The sequence below is a fragment of the Ctenopharyngodon idella genome, chromosome 14 (assembly GCF_019924925.1).
Source record: "Ctenopharyngodon idella isolate HZGC_01 chromosome 14, HZGC01, whole genome shotgun sequence".
In the NCBI taxonomy this organism is placed as follows: domain Eukaryota; kingdom Metazoa; phylum Chordata; class Actinopteri; order Cypriniformes; family Xenocyprididae; genus Ctenopharyngodon; species Ctenopharyngodon idella.
In genome coordinates, this window is record NC_067233.1 from 22366339 (window position 1) to 22382570 (window position 16232).

Genomic DNA, 16232 nt, shown 5'->3' on the forward strand with positions numbered 1-16232 from the left:
AAATGAAAAGCAAAAGTGTGAGGTCATCCGTCGCTGTCATGGTAACATTTGTTGTAATGGCGCTTTATTTACTTTTCGCCACTATCAAACACGCGCTTTATCTGTTAGGGAATTTACAGACATAGAAAACCATCGTAAGCATGTGATTTAGTGGTTCTGTCGGGGGAAATGGACTGCAGTGGACTGGACTCGACGAAGAAAATCACAACCTCAAAGTTTCTCAATGAAATAACCGAGATTTATAAAGATATTAGAGAAGAGTTGACGCAATCAGGTGATGCAAGCACGTGACCATGTGCATTACAACATTTAACACTTTATTTAGCAGAAACATTTAATTGCATATGGCCTATATATATTCATTGTGTTTCATTTAAGCAGAGAGCAGTGTTGAGTCAGTGGAGAAGACAGTGATTCTGCTTAAAGAGAAAGCAGAAAGAGGAGATTCTCAAGCCGCCTTCCTCCTGGGAAGGCTCCACTATGAGGAGGTGACTGATGCCTTAAAGTCATTTATTCTGCACACTGTTTCAGACAGTAGATTGATCCATGAATCGTGTTGTTCTGCAGGGCCGCTACGCAGAAGCAGAGATCATCTTTGATGGCATTAAAGATGAAGATCCTCGAGCTCTCTATCAGCTGGCTGTCATATATTACGATGGCCTTGGAACCAAAGAAGACCTTGTGAGGACCTTCTTGTTATTTATATCTCTCAGATCCACAGTAATAATAGGGTTTTTGTATGTTACAAATTTCCAAATGCCTGCAGAAGCAACTAAAGTTTCCTTTAATGCTAGAGTGCAATAGTTTGGTTCTGAAGTAAAAACTCCATTCATTTTCTCCATAGGGCACTGATTTTTAAACTGATTTTGAACGATAACTCAACCTTTAAAGACAGCTTTACTGTGAGCTACTAGGTTGTTAATCAATGTTACTTGCTTCTGTTGAAGCCGTCAGCCCGCTTTATTTCTTTTTTTTTTTTTTTTTTTAAATATTTGTGTTTAAAGGGTTAGTTCACCCAAAAATAATGTCATTTATTACTCACCCTCATGCCGTTCCACACCCGTAAGACCTTCGTTAATCTTCGGAATACAAATTAAGATATTTTTGTTGAAATCTGATGGCTCAGTGAGGCCTGCATAGGGAGCAATGACATTTCCTCTCTCAAGATCCATTAATGTACTAAAAACATATTTAAATCAGTTCATGTGAGTACAGTGGTTCAATATTAACATTATAAAGCGACGAGAATATTTTTGGTGCGCCAAAAAAAATAAAAAAAATAACGACTTATATAGTGATGGCTGATTTCAAAACACTGCGTCATGAAGCTTCGGGGCGTTATGAATCATGATTCAGATCGCGTGTCAAACCGCCAAACTGCTGAAATCACGTGACTTTGGCGCTCCAAACCGCTGATTCGACACAAAAGATTCATAATGCTCCGAAGCTTCCTGAAGCAGTGTTTTGAAATCGGCCATCACTATAAAAGTCATTATTTTGTTTTTTTAGGCGCACCAAAAGTATTCTCGTCGCTTTATAATATTAATATTGAACCACTGTACTCACATGAACTGATTTTAATATGTTTTTAGTACATTAATGGATCTTGAGAGAGGAAATGTCATTGCTGGCTATGCAGGGCTCACTGAGCCATCGGATTTAAACAAAAATATCTTAATTTGTGTTCCGAAGATTAACGAAGGTCTTACGGGTGTGGAACGGCATGAGGGTGAGTAATTAATGACATTATTTTAATTTTTGGGTGAACTAACCCTTTAACAGTGGTGAAAAAACTACAATACCCATGATGCTGTACAGAAAATTACACCAATCAGAGAGTCGGAAAAAAGCAACAGGCGCTAAAAGAGCGCTTTAGCTCTGCCCACATCGTTCTCCCTACGCTCTCAAAATACTGAAATGTTTGTATAATATATGCATATTTTGCAATAAACTTAAAATACATTGTTTTTATACATATAATTAATATTTGTGAATGATTAGTTTTATATTTCTTCATCGTTTTTAATTTGATTTGCTGTTTGCAATGCTTCATGGGATTGTAGTTCTTTCCCTCACTAAGGTGTGCCTTTCCTTTTTGTCCAGTTTTCAAACACTTTTTTGCTTCAAAGCAATTAAAGTTTGTAATTTTGTGATTCTCTTTGTAGCTGGTTGGTTTAGTTCATGGTTTAACGCTTTAACAAATACTATTTTAAAATCCCTATGGGAGAAATGAATGGAAAAAATACTTTAGGTGTGGTGAGAAATCGAGTCCCCCCAGGAATCGAATCTCGAGTGATCCCATTGGTTCAGCAGACTTTTAATGGGTAGTATTTTTAGTGCCTGATTATAAATCCTGCAAAATTACATTATGATTTATATCATTTAAAATGCGCCATTAATGTCTTTTAAATAACTGAAGCTAAAGGTTGTGAAATAAAGCATTTCTCGTTCTTACTGTTTTTTTTTTTTTTAGTTAGCTTATGTATTAGCATTGCATACATCTACCTGATTACCCTGCTAGCTTAGCTTATATTAGATAAGTTTTTTGCTTCCAATATAGTTTCCAATTACATGTTTCAAATTATGTAAATTAATTTATTAAACATGCATAATAGTAATATACTATACCACATTGCTATTATTGTGTAAAATTAATATTAAATTACTTTTACAGAGTATAGTATGTTGCAACAATCCTTTTAGGCATGGTTGTGTTTCCAGTTTGTTTTATTATGCAATACATAGACATTCATTTTATATTTCAAGCATGTTGTTTGTACACTTAATGAAATAAACATCATACAATAGTGAAATAGGTTATAATTATTCAAGACTTGAGAATAACAACTTTTGATCAGGCATTACCGCCTGGGTCCTAAAGGAGACCCGATTCCTGGGGGGGGGGGGGACTCGATTTCTCATGACACCGAAATCAGTGCCGCTGAAAAAGAGGGCGGGCACTAATGCACACTATTAAAATCTCACTGTCCATATGAAAACCACAAACAGGGCAAAGCAATTGAGTACATGAGAAGAGTTGCATTCTGGGATTCCTCTGAGGTGGGCTCTGTCAGACACGCGGCGCTGTATAACCTGGGCAGGGCGTATCTGGAGGGTTATGGTGTCCAGGCGTCCAGCGCTGAAGCAGAGTGGTGAGAAACAATCAGACAAAACAGACATCTGTGCATGAAAATGGGATGAACAGTTAAAGTAGTGATGGGCGGACATTCTTCTTTTGTCACATACTGTTTTTCATCTGCTATATAGTATGAAAGTATGGGATTTCGGACGCAGCCCTGGTGTGTGTTTCTCGCAGGCTTTGGCTCCTGGCAGCTGATGATGGGAACCCGAACGCTAGTGTGGAAGCGCAGTCGTCTCTGGGCATGTTCTACTGCAGACCGGAGAGCCTCGACCTCAGAAAGGTCCTGATATCACTGACAACCATCATGCATCTCCATCTGAGGCATTTACCTGCTACGTTTGTAGTCGTGAAACTAGAGAGAATTAGCACTGGGCTCCTTTGGGAATCTCTAATAGGATTTTCGAATAGTAGTTTGTGATTTATGAGTAAAACAAGGTCTGTGGTTGGTATTACTGGAGCAGACTTTCATGTTTTGTTGCTGACAAACTGCTTAATAAACTACAAATACACAAAGATCTGAGTTTATGTGTTCGATGACCACCTCTGTAGTCCACATGTAGCAATTTGCATTTTAAAAAGCACACAGTTTGACACATCATGACTAGGTGTAATTTATATTGTAAAACAAACGGCATGAAGGCATCAATGATAACCACAGACTTTATTTTTACTCATAAATTCACAAAATGCTTCTCAAAACCCATAGCAAAGAACCCACAGTGAATTAGCCATCCAAGCACAAATCATAATTATGATTTACAAAAGCATGATTTTTTTCTTATGAGGCAAAAATGGACTTCCATAATGATGTAATGAAGTGAAAACAATAGTATATTTCCTTTGAAAACATGCAAGTGTCCACATCGTAATTATTTTATGCATTTTTTGAGTAAATACCATGAAATTCTTAAAATTTGACTCGTTAAATGTGATTTTTTTTATTTGTAAACTTTTACATGCTTGTTTCAGAAAAGAGATAATAGTAAAATCACTGTAAAATCAGCCTCCAGTGGTTTACAGTTCAGTATGATACATTTGATCATATTGATCATATAAGTACATTTTGACCTAAATTATCACTTATGTTATAATTTTGACTTTTCATCTCATAAATATGACTTACATGTCGTAATTTTGACTTGTCTAAATTTTGAATTTTTATGTGACTTTTTTTAAGTTAGTTTCTGAATTTATTTGATCAAAAAATGCAGTAAAAACAGTAATACTGTGAATTATTATTACTATTTCTATGGAAGAAGAGTAGGGCCAAACAATAAAAAAAAAATGTAAAAAATGATCTCAAGATTAAAGTCTTTATAATGCAAGATTAAACTCGAGAAAAAAAATCGAAATACAATGTTGAGAATAAAATTGTTAAATTTTGAGAATAAAGTAGTTATGTTTCGAGAAAATACTCGTTAAATTTTGAGAAAAAAGTCCAAATAAAATGTCGAGAATAAACATTACATTTTGAGAAAAAAAAGTTCAAATAAAATGTTGAGAATAAACTCATTAAATTGAGAGTAAAGTCATTGCATTTCGAGAAAAAACTTGTTAAATTTTGAGAAATGTATTTGCATTATAATGACTTTAATCTCAAGATGGTTTTATCATTTTTTTTTTATTATTATTATTATTATTGCTTGGCCCTAATCCTCTTCCGTAGTTTTCTATGTGAATATATAGTAAAGTGTAATTTATTCCTGTGATCAAAGCTGAATTTTCAGCATCATTACTCCAGTCTTCAGTGTCACATGATCCTTCAGAAATCATTCTGATATGATGATTTGATGATTAAGAAACATTTCTGATTATCATCAATGTTGAAAACAATTTTTTGGGGAAAGCATTTTTCAGGATTCTTTGATGAATAGAAAGTTAAAAAAAAAAATAGAACTTTTTGTAACTTTATAAATGTCTTTACTGTCACTTTTGATCACGTTAATGCATCCTTGCTGAATAAAATTGTTAATTTCTTCTTCCAGACCTTAAACTTTTGAACAGTAGCACATCTCTCAGTTCATCTAGTAATTTCTGAAATCATCGTCCAGGGAAATCTAATGCACATTTAAATGTCTGTGTCTTCATTAAAACTGACCGTGTGTGTCCATCAGGCGTTCTCGTGGCACTCGGAGGCGTGTGGGAACGGCAGTCTGGAGTCTCAGGGCGCTCTGGGCGTCATGTATCTGTACGGTCACGGAGTGCAGAAGGATCCAGACGCGGCTCTGTTCTGTCTGAAGGATGCGGCGGAGAGAGGGAACGTCTACGCTCAAGGCCACCTGACGGCCTGCTACTACCACCGCAAGCTCTACTCCAGAGCAGCCGCCCTGGGAGAAAGGTGCAATGCATCATTCAGAAACTGAGAGGTATTGTAGAGAACACTGTTGTTTTATTTAGCATGTTAAAACTGGTTTGGTTGGACTCTCAGAGTGTGTGCATACGAGGACATCAGTGCTATAGCGCGGCACACGGGCTGTCTGGAGGAGTTCACCAGGAAGGGCATCGCTATAGCCATGTTTTACTACGCCCGCTGCCTTCATCTGGGCCGGGGGATCCTGCAGAACAGAGACAGAGCAAAAAGCTACTTCACACAGGTACCGTTGACCACCGCAACATTATAATGCGGCAGCAGCGATAGAAAATATTTACATTAGTGCAAATAGCAATAGACGGTATTTACACTAAGTGTAAATGGCAAAAAAGTAGTTTTCTTTGCAGTAAGTGTAAATAGACATTCTGTTATAATGCAATTCTTCTGCACAGATGTTAGACCTGTAAAATGCACTGCTGCTGAGAAGCGATGTGGGGAAAGTTTGAGGCTTATTTGGGGTTTGGGCACTTAATATTTTGTAATATTATCAATTTGACTGCACTGACACCACATGAACCAAAATTGAACCATGAACCGAATTGAACTGAATGATGATAATGTGATTATTCATTTCAGTTCAGTCTTCTGTATCGAAATTAAATTTGTTTCATAATTGACACTTATTTATGGAAGGCCGTTTCCACCACGGAATACTTTTTTTTTTAATAAAAGTAATTGTGACTTTATTTCGCAATTCTTACTTTTTAAATAGTAAATATGAGTTTATCTCTCACAATTCCGAGAAAAAAGTCAGAATAGCTCACAATAGCGAGAAACTAAATCAGAATTGCGAAATTTAGAAAAACTTGATAAAGTCAGAATTGTGGGATATAAACTCGCAATTACGATAAAGTGTGAATTGCACAGTTGCAATAAAAAAAGTCAGAATTGCAGAATATAAGCTCGCAATAGTGAGAAACTAAATCAGAATTGCAATTTATAAAGTCAGAATTGTGAGAAATAAACTTGTGATAAAGTCACATATAAGTCCCATGCGGGATATAAACTCACAATTACGCTAAAAGTCAGAATTGTGGGATATAAACTCGCAATTATGATAAAAAAGTCAGAAATGTGGGAAATAAACTTGCAATTACACTAAAAAAAGTCAGAATTGTGGGATATAAACTCGCAATTATAAAAAAAGTCAGAATTGTGGGATATAAACTCGCAATTATAAAAAAAGTCAGAATTGTGGAATATAAACTCGCAATTATAAAAAAAGTCAGAATTGTGGGATATAAACTCACAATTAAAAAAAGTCAGAATTGTGGGATATAAACTCACAATTACGATAAAGTCAGAATTGTGGGATATAAACTCACAATTACGATAAAGTCAGAATTGTGGGATATAAACTCGCAATTATAAAAAAAGTCAGAATTGTGGGATATAAACTCACAATTACGATAAAGTCAGAATTGTGGGATATAAACTCGCAATTATAAAAAAAGTCAGAATTGTGGGATATAAACTCACAATTACGATAAAAAAAGTCAGAATTGCGGGATATAAACTTGCAATTCCAAGAAATAGTTAGCATGTGAGATAAAAAGTCACAATGTAGCTTATATATTTCGCAATATATTTTTTATTCCGTAACAGAAAAATTCGCTTCCAGTTATTGAACTGAATTAATATTGAACTGACTTGAGCTGAATAATGACACTATTGTCTTTTTAGAGCTGCTTTACAGCAGAATTTGAATTTGACTCATATTTGATGAAGTTTGCATCATTGATTCTGATATTTTCCTGTTTATTACTGTGAAGCTGCTTTGAAACAATATGTATTGTATAAAGTACAATAGAAATACAGCTGACTATAGAATAGAAGATGTGACATTCAGTGGTCCAGTGGTACCTTAGATAGTTGTCTAATTTCTCTCATTTCCCTTCCATCAGGCTGCCAGGATCGATCCGGAGATCTGTCAGGAGTTGCAAATGGACGTAGTACACGGCAGGATATGAATCACACGTGCAACAACAATCACTCATTTAATCTCACTGAAGTTTAGTATTATTTCAATGTGATATAAGGATGATACAAAGGAAAATCTTGCAAAAACCTAGTTTAAAATGTGCCAACTTCTTATAAATATAATCTTTATATTCAAGTCAGTTCTATTTTCTTGATTATGTGTGTACACATAAAAATTATTTTCAAAGAGTTTTCAAACATATTTTTTTAATGAACATTATAAACCAGAAAATATGTTAAAACTAACACATAACTACTGTATATAACTACTTTTTTAGATTTTTTCTTTGAAATCATTACAGGTATAATTACATAAACGGGATATTTTTGACTTTCCCCACAAAAATATAAAAGAAAAAAAAAGAAGAAGAAAAAAAAGCAACAACAAAAAAATGTATTTAATTTAGAAATGTAAACACTAAGAAATCGTATTCAAGTTCAAGATAGGAATTGCATTTTAATGTATGCATTTAATATTTTATTATATTGAAGACATGAAACATGACATCTTCTTTTGCAATTTATTGCTTATAAATGCTCTAGCCTATTTTTGGTAAAAATAAAATTCTATAATAATAACAATATTAATAATAATAATAATAATAATAATATCACAAACAGAAACTTCACAATAACTGTACATGACATATTGCACGATTAAAAGCCTTCATAATGGTCACGATAATATGTAGGGAGTTTACAGAGGTCTGGTTCTTCTTTTTACACTCACTCCACTGTTATTCACATTACAGAGCAAAAACCCCCAGAAGAAAACAAAAGAGAGAAAAGCGGAATATGACAGCTGGCAGTGGACCGGGCCTGTTCCTCCAAAAACACAAGAACAGATTAAAACACAAACATATATTCATGTTGCTCAAGAAGCCCGACGCTTCTAGATCCAGCACTACAGAGTCAAGTGTTTCAGAAATAAAACATCCTTCCAGCACATTAGAGGAAAACATCACGAGCCTCTGATGACGTTCAGGCCTGTACGGCGTCGACGCTCAGCTCAGGATAGAGTTCTTTAAGAAGCATCTCCAACAAGATCTAAACACAAAGAGAGAAATCAATATGTTAATCATCTCTCTTCTTCATTCCACCATTAGATGGCGCTACAGTATCATCATTTAATGAAACCTAGACCCAGACGCATAAGCACAGCCATTATGTTAAGATCTAGTTTGACCCACTAGCAGTTAGTTAGGGGTAATCGGTTTTAATTTTCGCTATCAAATTAGGCCAGTCTGCTTTTTTATGTAATTGACAGAAGAAAAAAATCTGACTAAAAATGATTACTAAATTGTAAGACTAGTTTTAGCAGTTTATGCAACCGGCCCCAGATCTGGAGAACCCTGGAAAACTGGATCATAGCAGTTATGGTGCTTTTATTTTCAGTTATGAAGCTCAACATTTGAAAACAATTTATAGTCTATACCAGGAGTAAACTAAATATGTGGATTTATGAAACATATAACACCATGTGCAATGAATTTAACTTAACAATGTGACATTACAATGAAACCGTAGGCTTCCAAAAGTAAACATCCCCCTCATTTTCCCTATTGCAAAGATATATTTGATTAAAAATACAAAACAATAATATTGCAAAATATTATTAGAATTTAAAACAGCTGTTTTCTATGTGAATATAAAGTAAACTGTAATTTATTTCTGTGATCAAAGCTGAATTTTCAGCATCATTACTCCAGTCTTCAGTGTCACATGATCCTTCAGAAATCATTCCAATATCATATCCGATTTGCTGCTCAAGAAACATTTATGATTATTATCAATGTTGAAAACAGTTGTGTACATTTTTTTCAGGATTATTTGACAAATAGAAAGTTCAAAAGAACAGCATTTACTTAAAATAGAATCTTGTAACATTATAAATGTATTTACTGTCACTTTTGATCAATTTAATGCATCCTTGCTGAATGAAAATATTAATTCCTTCAATATATTTTTAATATATATATATCTATATTAAGCCTTTTATTGAGATTTATGTATATTTATGTTATTTGTAATAAACTTACATTTTCTTTTATTTTAATATATATTGACAATAGTATAATAAAAAGCTATTGAATTATAGTCATTTATTGCAAGTATATTTTAAGATATTTTATATATATAAAAATATAAAATATACTGAAATTATTAAAATTAAATATTTCCCTACCCGCATGTCCTTTATTAATAGAAAAGTTGTTTCAGAGGCAGAGAAAGTTAATACAATTCAACAAAGAATACATTTCCTCTGAGTAACGTGCACTGATGAATTGTGTGCAAAAACAAGAGACTTTTAATAAGAAAGTAAACAAGCTCAGTCTTCATCTCGTCTTCAAATGAACAAAGCTTGACAGGTTCATTCTCCGTTTTAAACCCAAATGTGTGTTTTCAGAAAGCAGAAATGAGAGCGTCAGCTGACAGAGTGAAAGCCTGAGATATAAATAAACAGCAGCAGGGTTAATGCAGGGCGACTCACGTAGAGAAGATGTCTGTTGGCTCTGGTCTCCTGAAGTGCATTAAAGATCTTGATGATCCCGTATCTGGCGTTCTGCTGCCCCACCAGATTCTGAAGTGCATCTGAACGACAAGAACAACCTTTTTTGATCATATTCCACAGTCTCAATGAAAGATAGAATTGTGCAGCTTTAATGCCGTAGAGTCTCTGTTCAGATCGCCTGCTGTAATTGCTCTCTCTGGAGTGTGTGTGAGTGTGTTTTAAGTGTCCCGCTCTAATTATAAAGCATCACGCAGGCAGAAACAGCCACAAAGCCTTTTATATTAACAGCTTCGCACTTAAGCATGAAATAAAGCATCTTTAACAAGGGTAACTGAATCCACACAGGACTAGTTTTGTATTAATTTGGATTAACTAAAAAATGATATTTGCAAATAGTCAACTAGCTAGTACTACCTTTAGACTAGGGTTGTCAAAAGTACTGACTTCAGGACCGAAATTTTAAAAATGTGACAATACAGCATTTCCTCCTAGCATTTTGAGCGCTGTATTCCTAAACTCTCTGATTGGCCATTGTGTTCATACGCTCAACAGATATGTCTGTGATTGGCCACAATGATCAATGCTTTAAAAACATGTTGTAAATAGTAGGGATGCACCGATTTTAACAAACAATTATTGGCCAATACCGATATTTGTCACTTCCTGTGTTTTGAAATTTTGATCATGTTTTAAATCAGCAAAGTTCAAAAACATCTGCATTAAAATATACTAGCAGGTTTATTGCTGCATCATCAAATCATTTCTAATGAACATGGATTGGATCCATTTAACATTCAGCAGGCCTACATAAAAACAACTGAACAAAGATACATATGAAATAAACAGTGCTTTTTAGGTAGGTTTAATAGTTTTCAGGTAGCTACAGAAATAAAGTAAACAAATGTAAAATAACACTGCATATTATTCACTATATTAATCAAATACATATTAATCCTTTATTGTAACAGACTTTATTATGATTAAGCTTCTAATTTGTTTTTGTATACATTTTAATATTTTTTGTAAGTTTAAATATGTATGAGATCTCCTTTACTAAGGTGGGACTCTTATTTTGACAGGGTGTTCTAGTCTACGGAGCTATACGGGTAATGACACGGAGTGCATGCAGTTCTTCAGAGATATTTTGCAGATTTAAAGTTTGCCAGTTTATTAAGCATCCCCTGAAAAGGCATGAGATATGTATGTTTTTGTTTACTGATAGTTGTAACAAGTGTTTTGTGTAATTCGCTGTATGTTGATGATAATGCAACGGAGAGAGAGATTTTAATGTGCACTTCTTGTTTAGCTCTTATGGTGATTTGTTTGGAGTGAAAACGGACGCAATAAACTTAATAAAACATCAGTAAAGTTTTGGTCGTCATTCGGATTGGGTCCACTACACTTATGAAAGTTACAAAAGTTATTTAGTCAAGAATAGTGTGCGTTCTTTTGTTATTTGGTTAACATTAAATCGCAGACAGCAGCGCTAGGATTACGCAACAGTCATTATACAGCTCAGTGCCTTCACGCAGTTTGAAAGTGTTTGAAAGCAGGCGTATCTGTTGAGTGCGCGAACGCAACAGCCAATCAGAGTTGTTTAAAAACACGAGGGTGAGTAATAAATGACATTATTTTCAATTATTTTAATTTTTGGGTGAACTAACCCTTTAAAGGTTGTTTGTGATGCTACAAATATATATATATATATATATATATATATATATATATATATATATATATATATATATATATATATATATATATATATATTATAGAAAAAGAAAGTTATTATTAACTAAAACAAAAAAAAAAAAAACTTAAAAAAAATTTTTGTCAAAGATGTAGGTAAACTTGAAAAAGAAATGTTGATTTGGCAACTAACTGAAATAAAATAAGTTTAAGTTACTAAAATTACTAAAAGTGACAAAAATACATTTTAAAAAATAAAACAAACTAATAAAAACGACAAAAGCTATGGAAGTTTGTTTCTGCCAGGGAATAAAAAATAAAAAAGGTAATTGAAACTTTGTAATTCCGTGGCAGAAACAAACTTCCATAAAGTTCCACAAAACTGCTAAAACTTAAACTAAAATTAAAATAAAAACTGAAAATATATATAAAAAAAAAAGCTAATTCAAAATGTTCATTAATACTACAATAGTATATAAATAATTATAAAATGACACTGTTCAGTATTTTTCAAGAGTATCTAGAGGTGAATTCATGTATTGATGTATTCTGCTGTCATCATCAATCAGGCTGCATTAGTGTTACTAATAATAGAAACTAATAATGTCAGGCACATGAACAGCTCTCAAGCTCTGAATTTCCACCTCACAATTACTGTAATTCTGACAAAACATGAATGGAAAACAGCAGATCCTCATCCTGCACAAATGTTCTTACTGTAGGTTTTTGAAATTCCCACTGGACTCATCAGTTTTAAATCCATGTTCCCGCTCACCTGGGACATTATCTAGTAGCTTCTGTTGCGCTCTCTCCTTGGTTTCTTTGCGTTCACTCTCCGAGCGGCTTTTGTTATGAGGTGCCAGCTTCCCGTTGGGCCAAAACGTGTCCCGGAATATATTAATGTAGTAAACCAACATCTGCTCACTGAAGATCCAGTTTACAGTGTCTCTGATTTGCCTGCAGAGGAAGAGATGGAAGGACAAACTCAGTGTGCTCATCCTGCAAGTTTCCATTACATCCATCCATTAATGCTTACTTGTTTATAGTCCGTCCAAACGTGACCTGAACTAGTGCAATTAGTGTCTTCCTCACCCACTTAAACACTGCAGACAGAAAACACACCAGCACTGTTAGAAAGCGTCACACCTTGAGTGATAATGACATGCTCTGACACAATGTGTCATGTCTGAAAATATCACTCACACATACACGTATATATTTAACAAAAAAAAAAAAATTATGTGTATATTTATATATATATATATATATATATATATATATATATATATATCACACACCCACATGTATACATGTAAATATTTCTTAAATATATACATGTACGTGTGTGCATTTATATACACACACATAATAAATATACTCAGTACACACATATATATTATGTAAACACAAACTTTTATTTTGGATGCGATTAATCATTTTTAGTAATTTCATTATGTGCTTTTGTAATTTTATTAGTTTTTTGTTTGTTTTTTCCTATTTATATTTAGGTTTAATTTATTTTTATTTAGTTCCAGTTATTAATTTTAGTGCTTCAACTTCAACTTATTTCAGTTTATTGCCAATGCAACATTTCTAATTTTCATTTACTTAAAGTTTTTCAACTAATGTTCATATATTTTATTTTATTTCAAATAACAGAAATGTTTTTAGTTAGCGATAATAACCCTGCTCTTCAAAACAACATCTGCCTTTAGAAACATCAGTCACACCGTCCTGCGGTCAAACTGTTTCACACCCAGATGCGCGGTCACACTCGTTTCATCACCGTGGCGACAGCGAGTGTTTCAGCAGTGTGTTGTACTCACTGCCCCTGAGCTCAAAGATCTCTCCGATCAGCATGAAGCAGGGCTCCGCCAGAGCGTCCTTCCTCCCGTCCGTCTCATCGCCGTAGTCTGAGAGATCGCTGTCATCCTCAGCTTCATCCTGACACACACACACACACACACACACATCAGATTCATCACATCTGATCTGACATCAGTCTCAAATCTCTGATGCTCTGTGTGATCAACATTTGGTGATTTGGTGGATGATCATGCTTATGTCATGATGACAACTTCATCTCCAGCACTCTTATTAGTGTGTGTGTGTGTGTGTGTGTGTGTGTGTGTGGGTTTACCTCCTGGTGTGAGAAGAAGTCTCCCGGCAGTCTCTCCAGGAAGGATGCGAGAGAGAAGGAGGATTTCTTCTGGATGTCGATGACCTTCAGGTACTCTGGTGACGGACTGAGAAACGCGTACAGCGCCTCGCTCTGACACATGCGCTCGTCTGTCAACACTTTCTACAGAGGAAACACACACACATACACAAACTAAAACTTCATGAATCTAGAAATAACAAACATATTGCAAGAACACAGTCCTGTTCAAAGTAAACTGCATGCTGGGAAATGGAGTATGCGATGTGTTAATGAAGGACTTTGGGCACATACAAACTTGAAAGAGCTCTGATAAAGTGTTTGACGGACAGGAACGTGTATGATTTGCTTTGAGGATGTGGAAGATAATGCTCTTAAAGGGTTAAATATTTGCCATAATCTATCCTTATCTCATTAAATTAGTGCTAAATGATGATCTATGTCTTAAAACAGGCAGAAGTAATTAAATATCCAGTATCAGCTGATATGATAAATGGAAAAAAGAGGCAATCAATAACAGATATGTGCCAATACATTGTGACCCAAAAAGTCATTTTGATATTTTTGTGGGGCTTAATTTAGAAAAATGTCAGGATGTGGTATAGATGTCCCAAAATTAAATAAATACATAAAAACTTAAATTTGTAGAGTTTGGCATAATATTGTATTTATTATTAAGCAGTGAAGCTTCATTTCTTTTAAAATGTTATTAATATTTACAGATAGGTGTAGGCCATCCTAGGTGTATATGACTATCTTCTTTCAGACGAACACAATCAGAGTATATTAAAAAATATTTTGGCTCTTCCAAGCTTTATAATGGGAGTGAATGGCACTCATGACTTTGAAACCCAAAAAAGCACATCCATCCAAAAAAAAGCTCCTCTGATATTTCTCTTTAAAAAATCTCGTTTTTGACTTCTAACACCAGGGTCACGCTAGACTTTGAGCACGCGAAGTTTCTTCGTACACTAACAGTCGTGATATGACGTCAGCGTCTTTTCATAAACATGAATTTAACAAATAGTAATACATTCAAAATGTAAAAATATACAATCTACTCTACTGCAAAAAATATTGTTCTTTTAATTCAGCCAAGGGGTCACGCCATGACATATCGATCTTCTACTAGTCACACGTCTTCACGTGATGTGAATTCGCAGGTCAGAGTTCACCAAACTTTGGAATTAAGGGTGTCGCGATATCCCGGTATTGACGATAACCGTGATATTCAAAACATGAAAAAAATCGATATCGTGACATCCCTATCTGAAACGCAGCAAAATGCGAAACTTTTCGCATGAGCTTGCGTCTCTGGTCTGATGCATGGAAGTCAATGGAACGAAAAGTGCAGTGTGACCGCCCCTTAATTTGTGACCAGTGTTTTGTTTTGCTCCTCTGCACTTCGTCATGCGTCGGGTCAGAAGTTACTCTTCCGCTGCAAATCGATGTGTAAGGCTGTCTGCCGGAAGCTAGTTATTTTAGTTTATAAAGATTTAAATATGGATATTTTTCTAACAAAAATCCATGGCTTTGCTTCAGAAGGCCTTTATTAACCCCCTGGAGCCGTACAGATTATTATTATAATGGATGGATGTGCTTTTTTGGGTTTCAAAATCAGGAGCCCTATTCACTCTCAGAAGAGCCAGGATATTATTTAATATATATCTCTGATTGTGTTCGTCTGAAAGAAGACAGTCATATACACCTAGGATGGCTTGAGGGCGAGTAAATCATGGGATAGTTTTAATTTTTGGGTGAACTATCCCTTTAAGTGTTTAAAAATATCACAAATTTTGGTCTTTTTTATGAAAAGGCACATTTTGTTCAGGTCAAATGAAGAAAACTCTTGTATTCATGGCTCAAAAATTCATTTTAAATTCATCAGATTTTGCACTTGGAAAAAATATATTTGAAATCATTTTGGGAAATAAGTCTTCTATGTAAGAGTTATTATGTGGTGATTAAAAAAAAAAAAAACTGACAAAAGAAAAATCAAAAGCAAGTCTGTGACCGTTTACAGAAGTCAAATACGCTTTACATTGAAATTAGAATTAATAAATGTTGGCATTAGTAGAGTTTGTTGTAATATATTTATTATGAAGCAGTGAAGTAATTTTGTTTTAAAATGTTATTAATACTTACACGAAAACCATAAAAGATCATAAACGTCATTAAAATAATGCTTAAAAAAAATACCACATATTTTAGCCTTTTTAATGAAAAGGCACATTTTGTTTAGGTCAAATTAGGAAAACTCAAATTCATTTTAAATGTTGGACCTGGTAAAAAAATTGAAAACATTTTGGAATGACAGAAAAAATTAAATGGAAAATCAAAAGCAAGTCAGTTACTACTTACAGAACTATTTTCAATCTCT

At 34.2% G+C, this 16232-nt stretch overlaps 2 protein-coding genes across 2 annotated transcripts in view; one reads left to right on the top strand and one right to left on the bottom strand.

Annotated features, from left to right (window-relative positions):
- Positions 1-38: 38 nt before the first annotated feature.
- lrp2bp (LRP2 binding protein) lies at positions 39-7633 on the top strand. The gene is made up of 8 exons (XM_051859982.1): positions 39-274; positions 382-488; positions 568-681; positions 3010-3152; positions 3317-3422; positions 5257-5480; positions 5571-5736; positions 7418-7633. The coding sequence occupies exons 1-8, from the start codon at positions 169-171 to the stop codon at positions 7481-7483; spliced, it is 1032 nt and encodes a 343-aa protein (XP_051715942.1). The 5' UTR covers positions 39-168; the 3' UTR covers positions 7484-7633.
- A 367-nt stretch (positions 7634-8000) lies between these two features.
- The window catches only part of snx25 (sorting nexin 25), a 56270-nt gene continuing 48038 nt past the window's right edge, over positions 8001-16232 (bottom strand). Inside the window, 6 exon segments of the mRNA XM_051859974.1 lie at positions 8001-8540; positions 9985-10085; positions 12470-12651; positions 12731-12797; positions 13521-13638; positions 13835-13996. Of these exon segments, the coding sequence (XP_051715934.1) occupies positions 8475-8540; positions 9985-10085; positions 12470-12651; positions 12731-12797; positions 13521-13638; positions 13835-13996 (696 nt within the window). The 3' untranslated portion in view covers positions 8001-8474.

Bases quoted from the DNA above. Each gene is read 5' to 3' on its own strand.
- lrp2bp (XM_051859982.1), top strand. From the start codon at position 169: ATGGACTGCAGTGGACTGGACTCGACGAAGAAAATCACAACCTCAAAG. The intron at 3,153-3,316 runs GTGAGAAACAAT...TGTTTCTCGCAG, and splicing joins TCCAGCGCTGAAGCAGAGTG to GCTTTGGCTCCTGGCAGCTG. The intron at 5,481-5,570 runs GTGCAATGCATC...TTGGACTCTCAG, and splicing joins GCAGCCGCCCTGGGAGAAAG to AGTGTGTGCATACGAGGACA.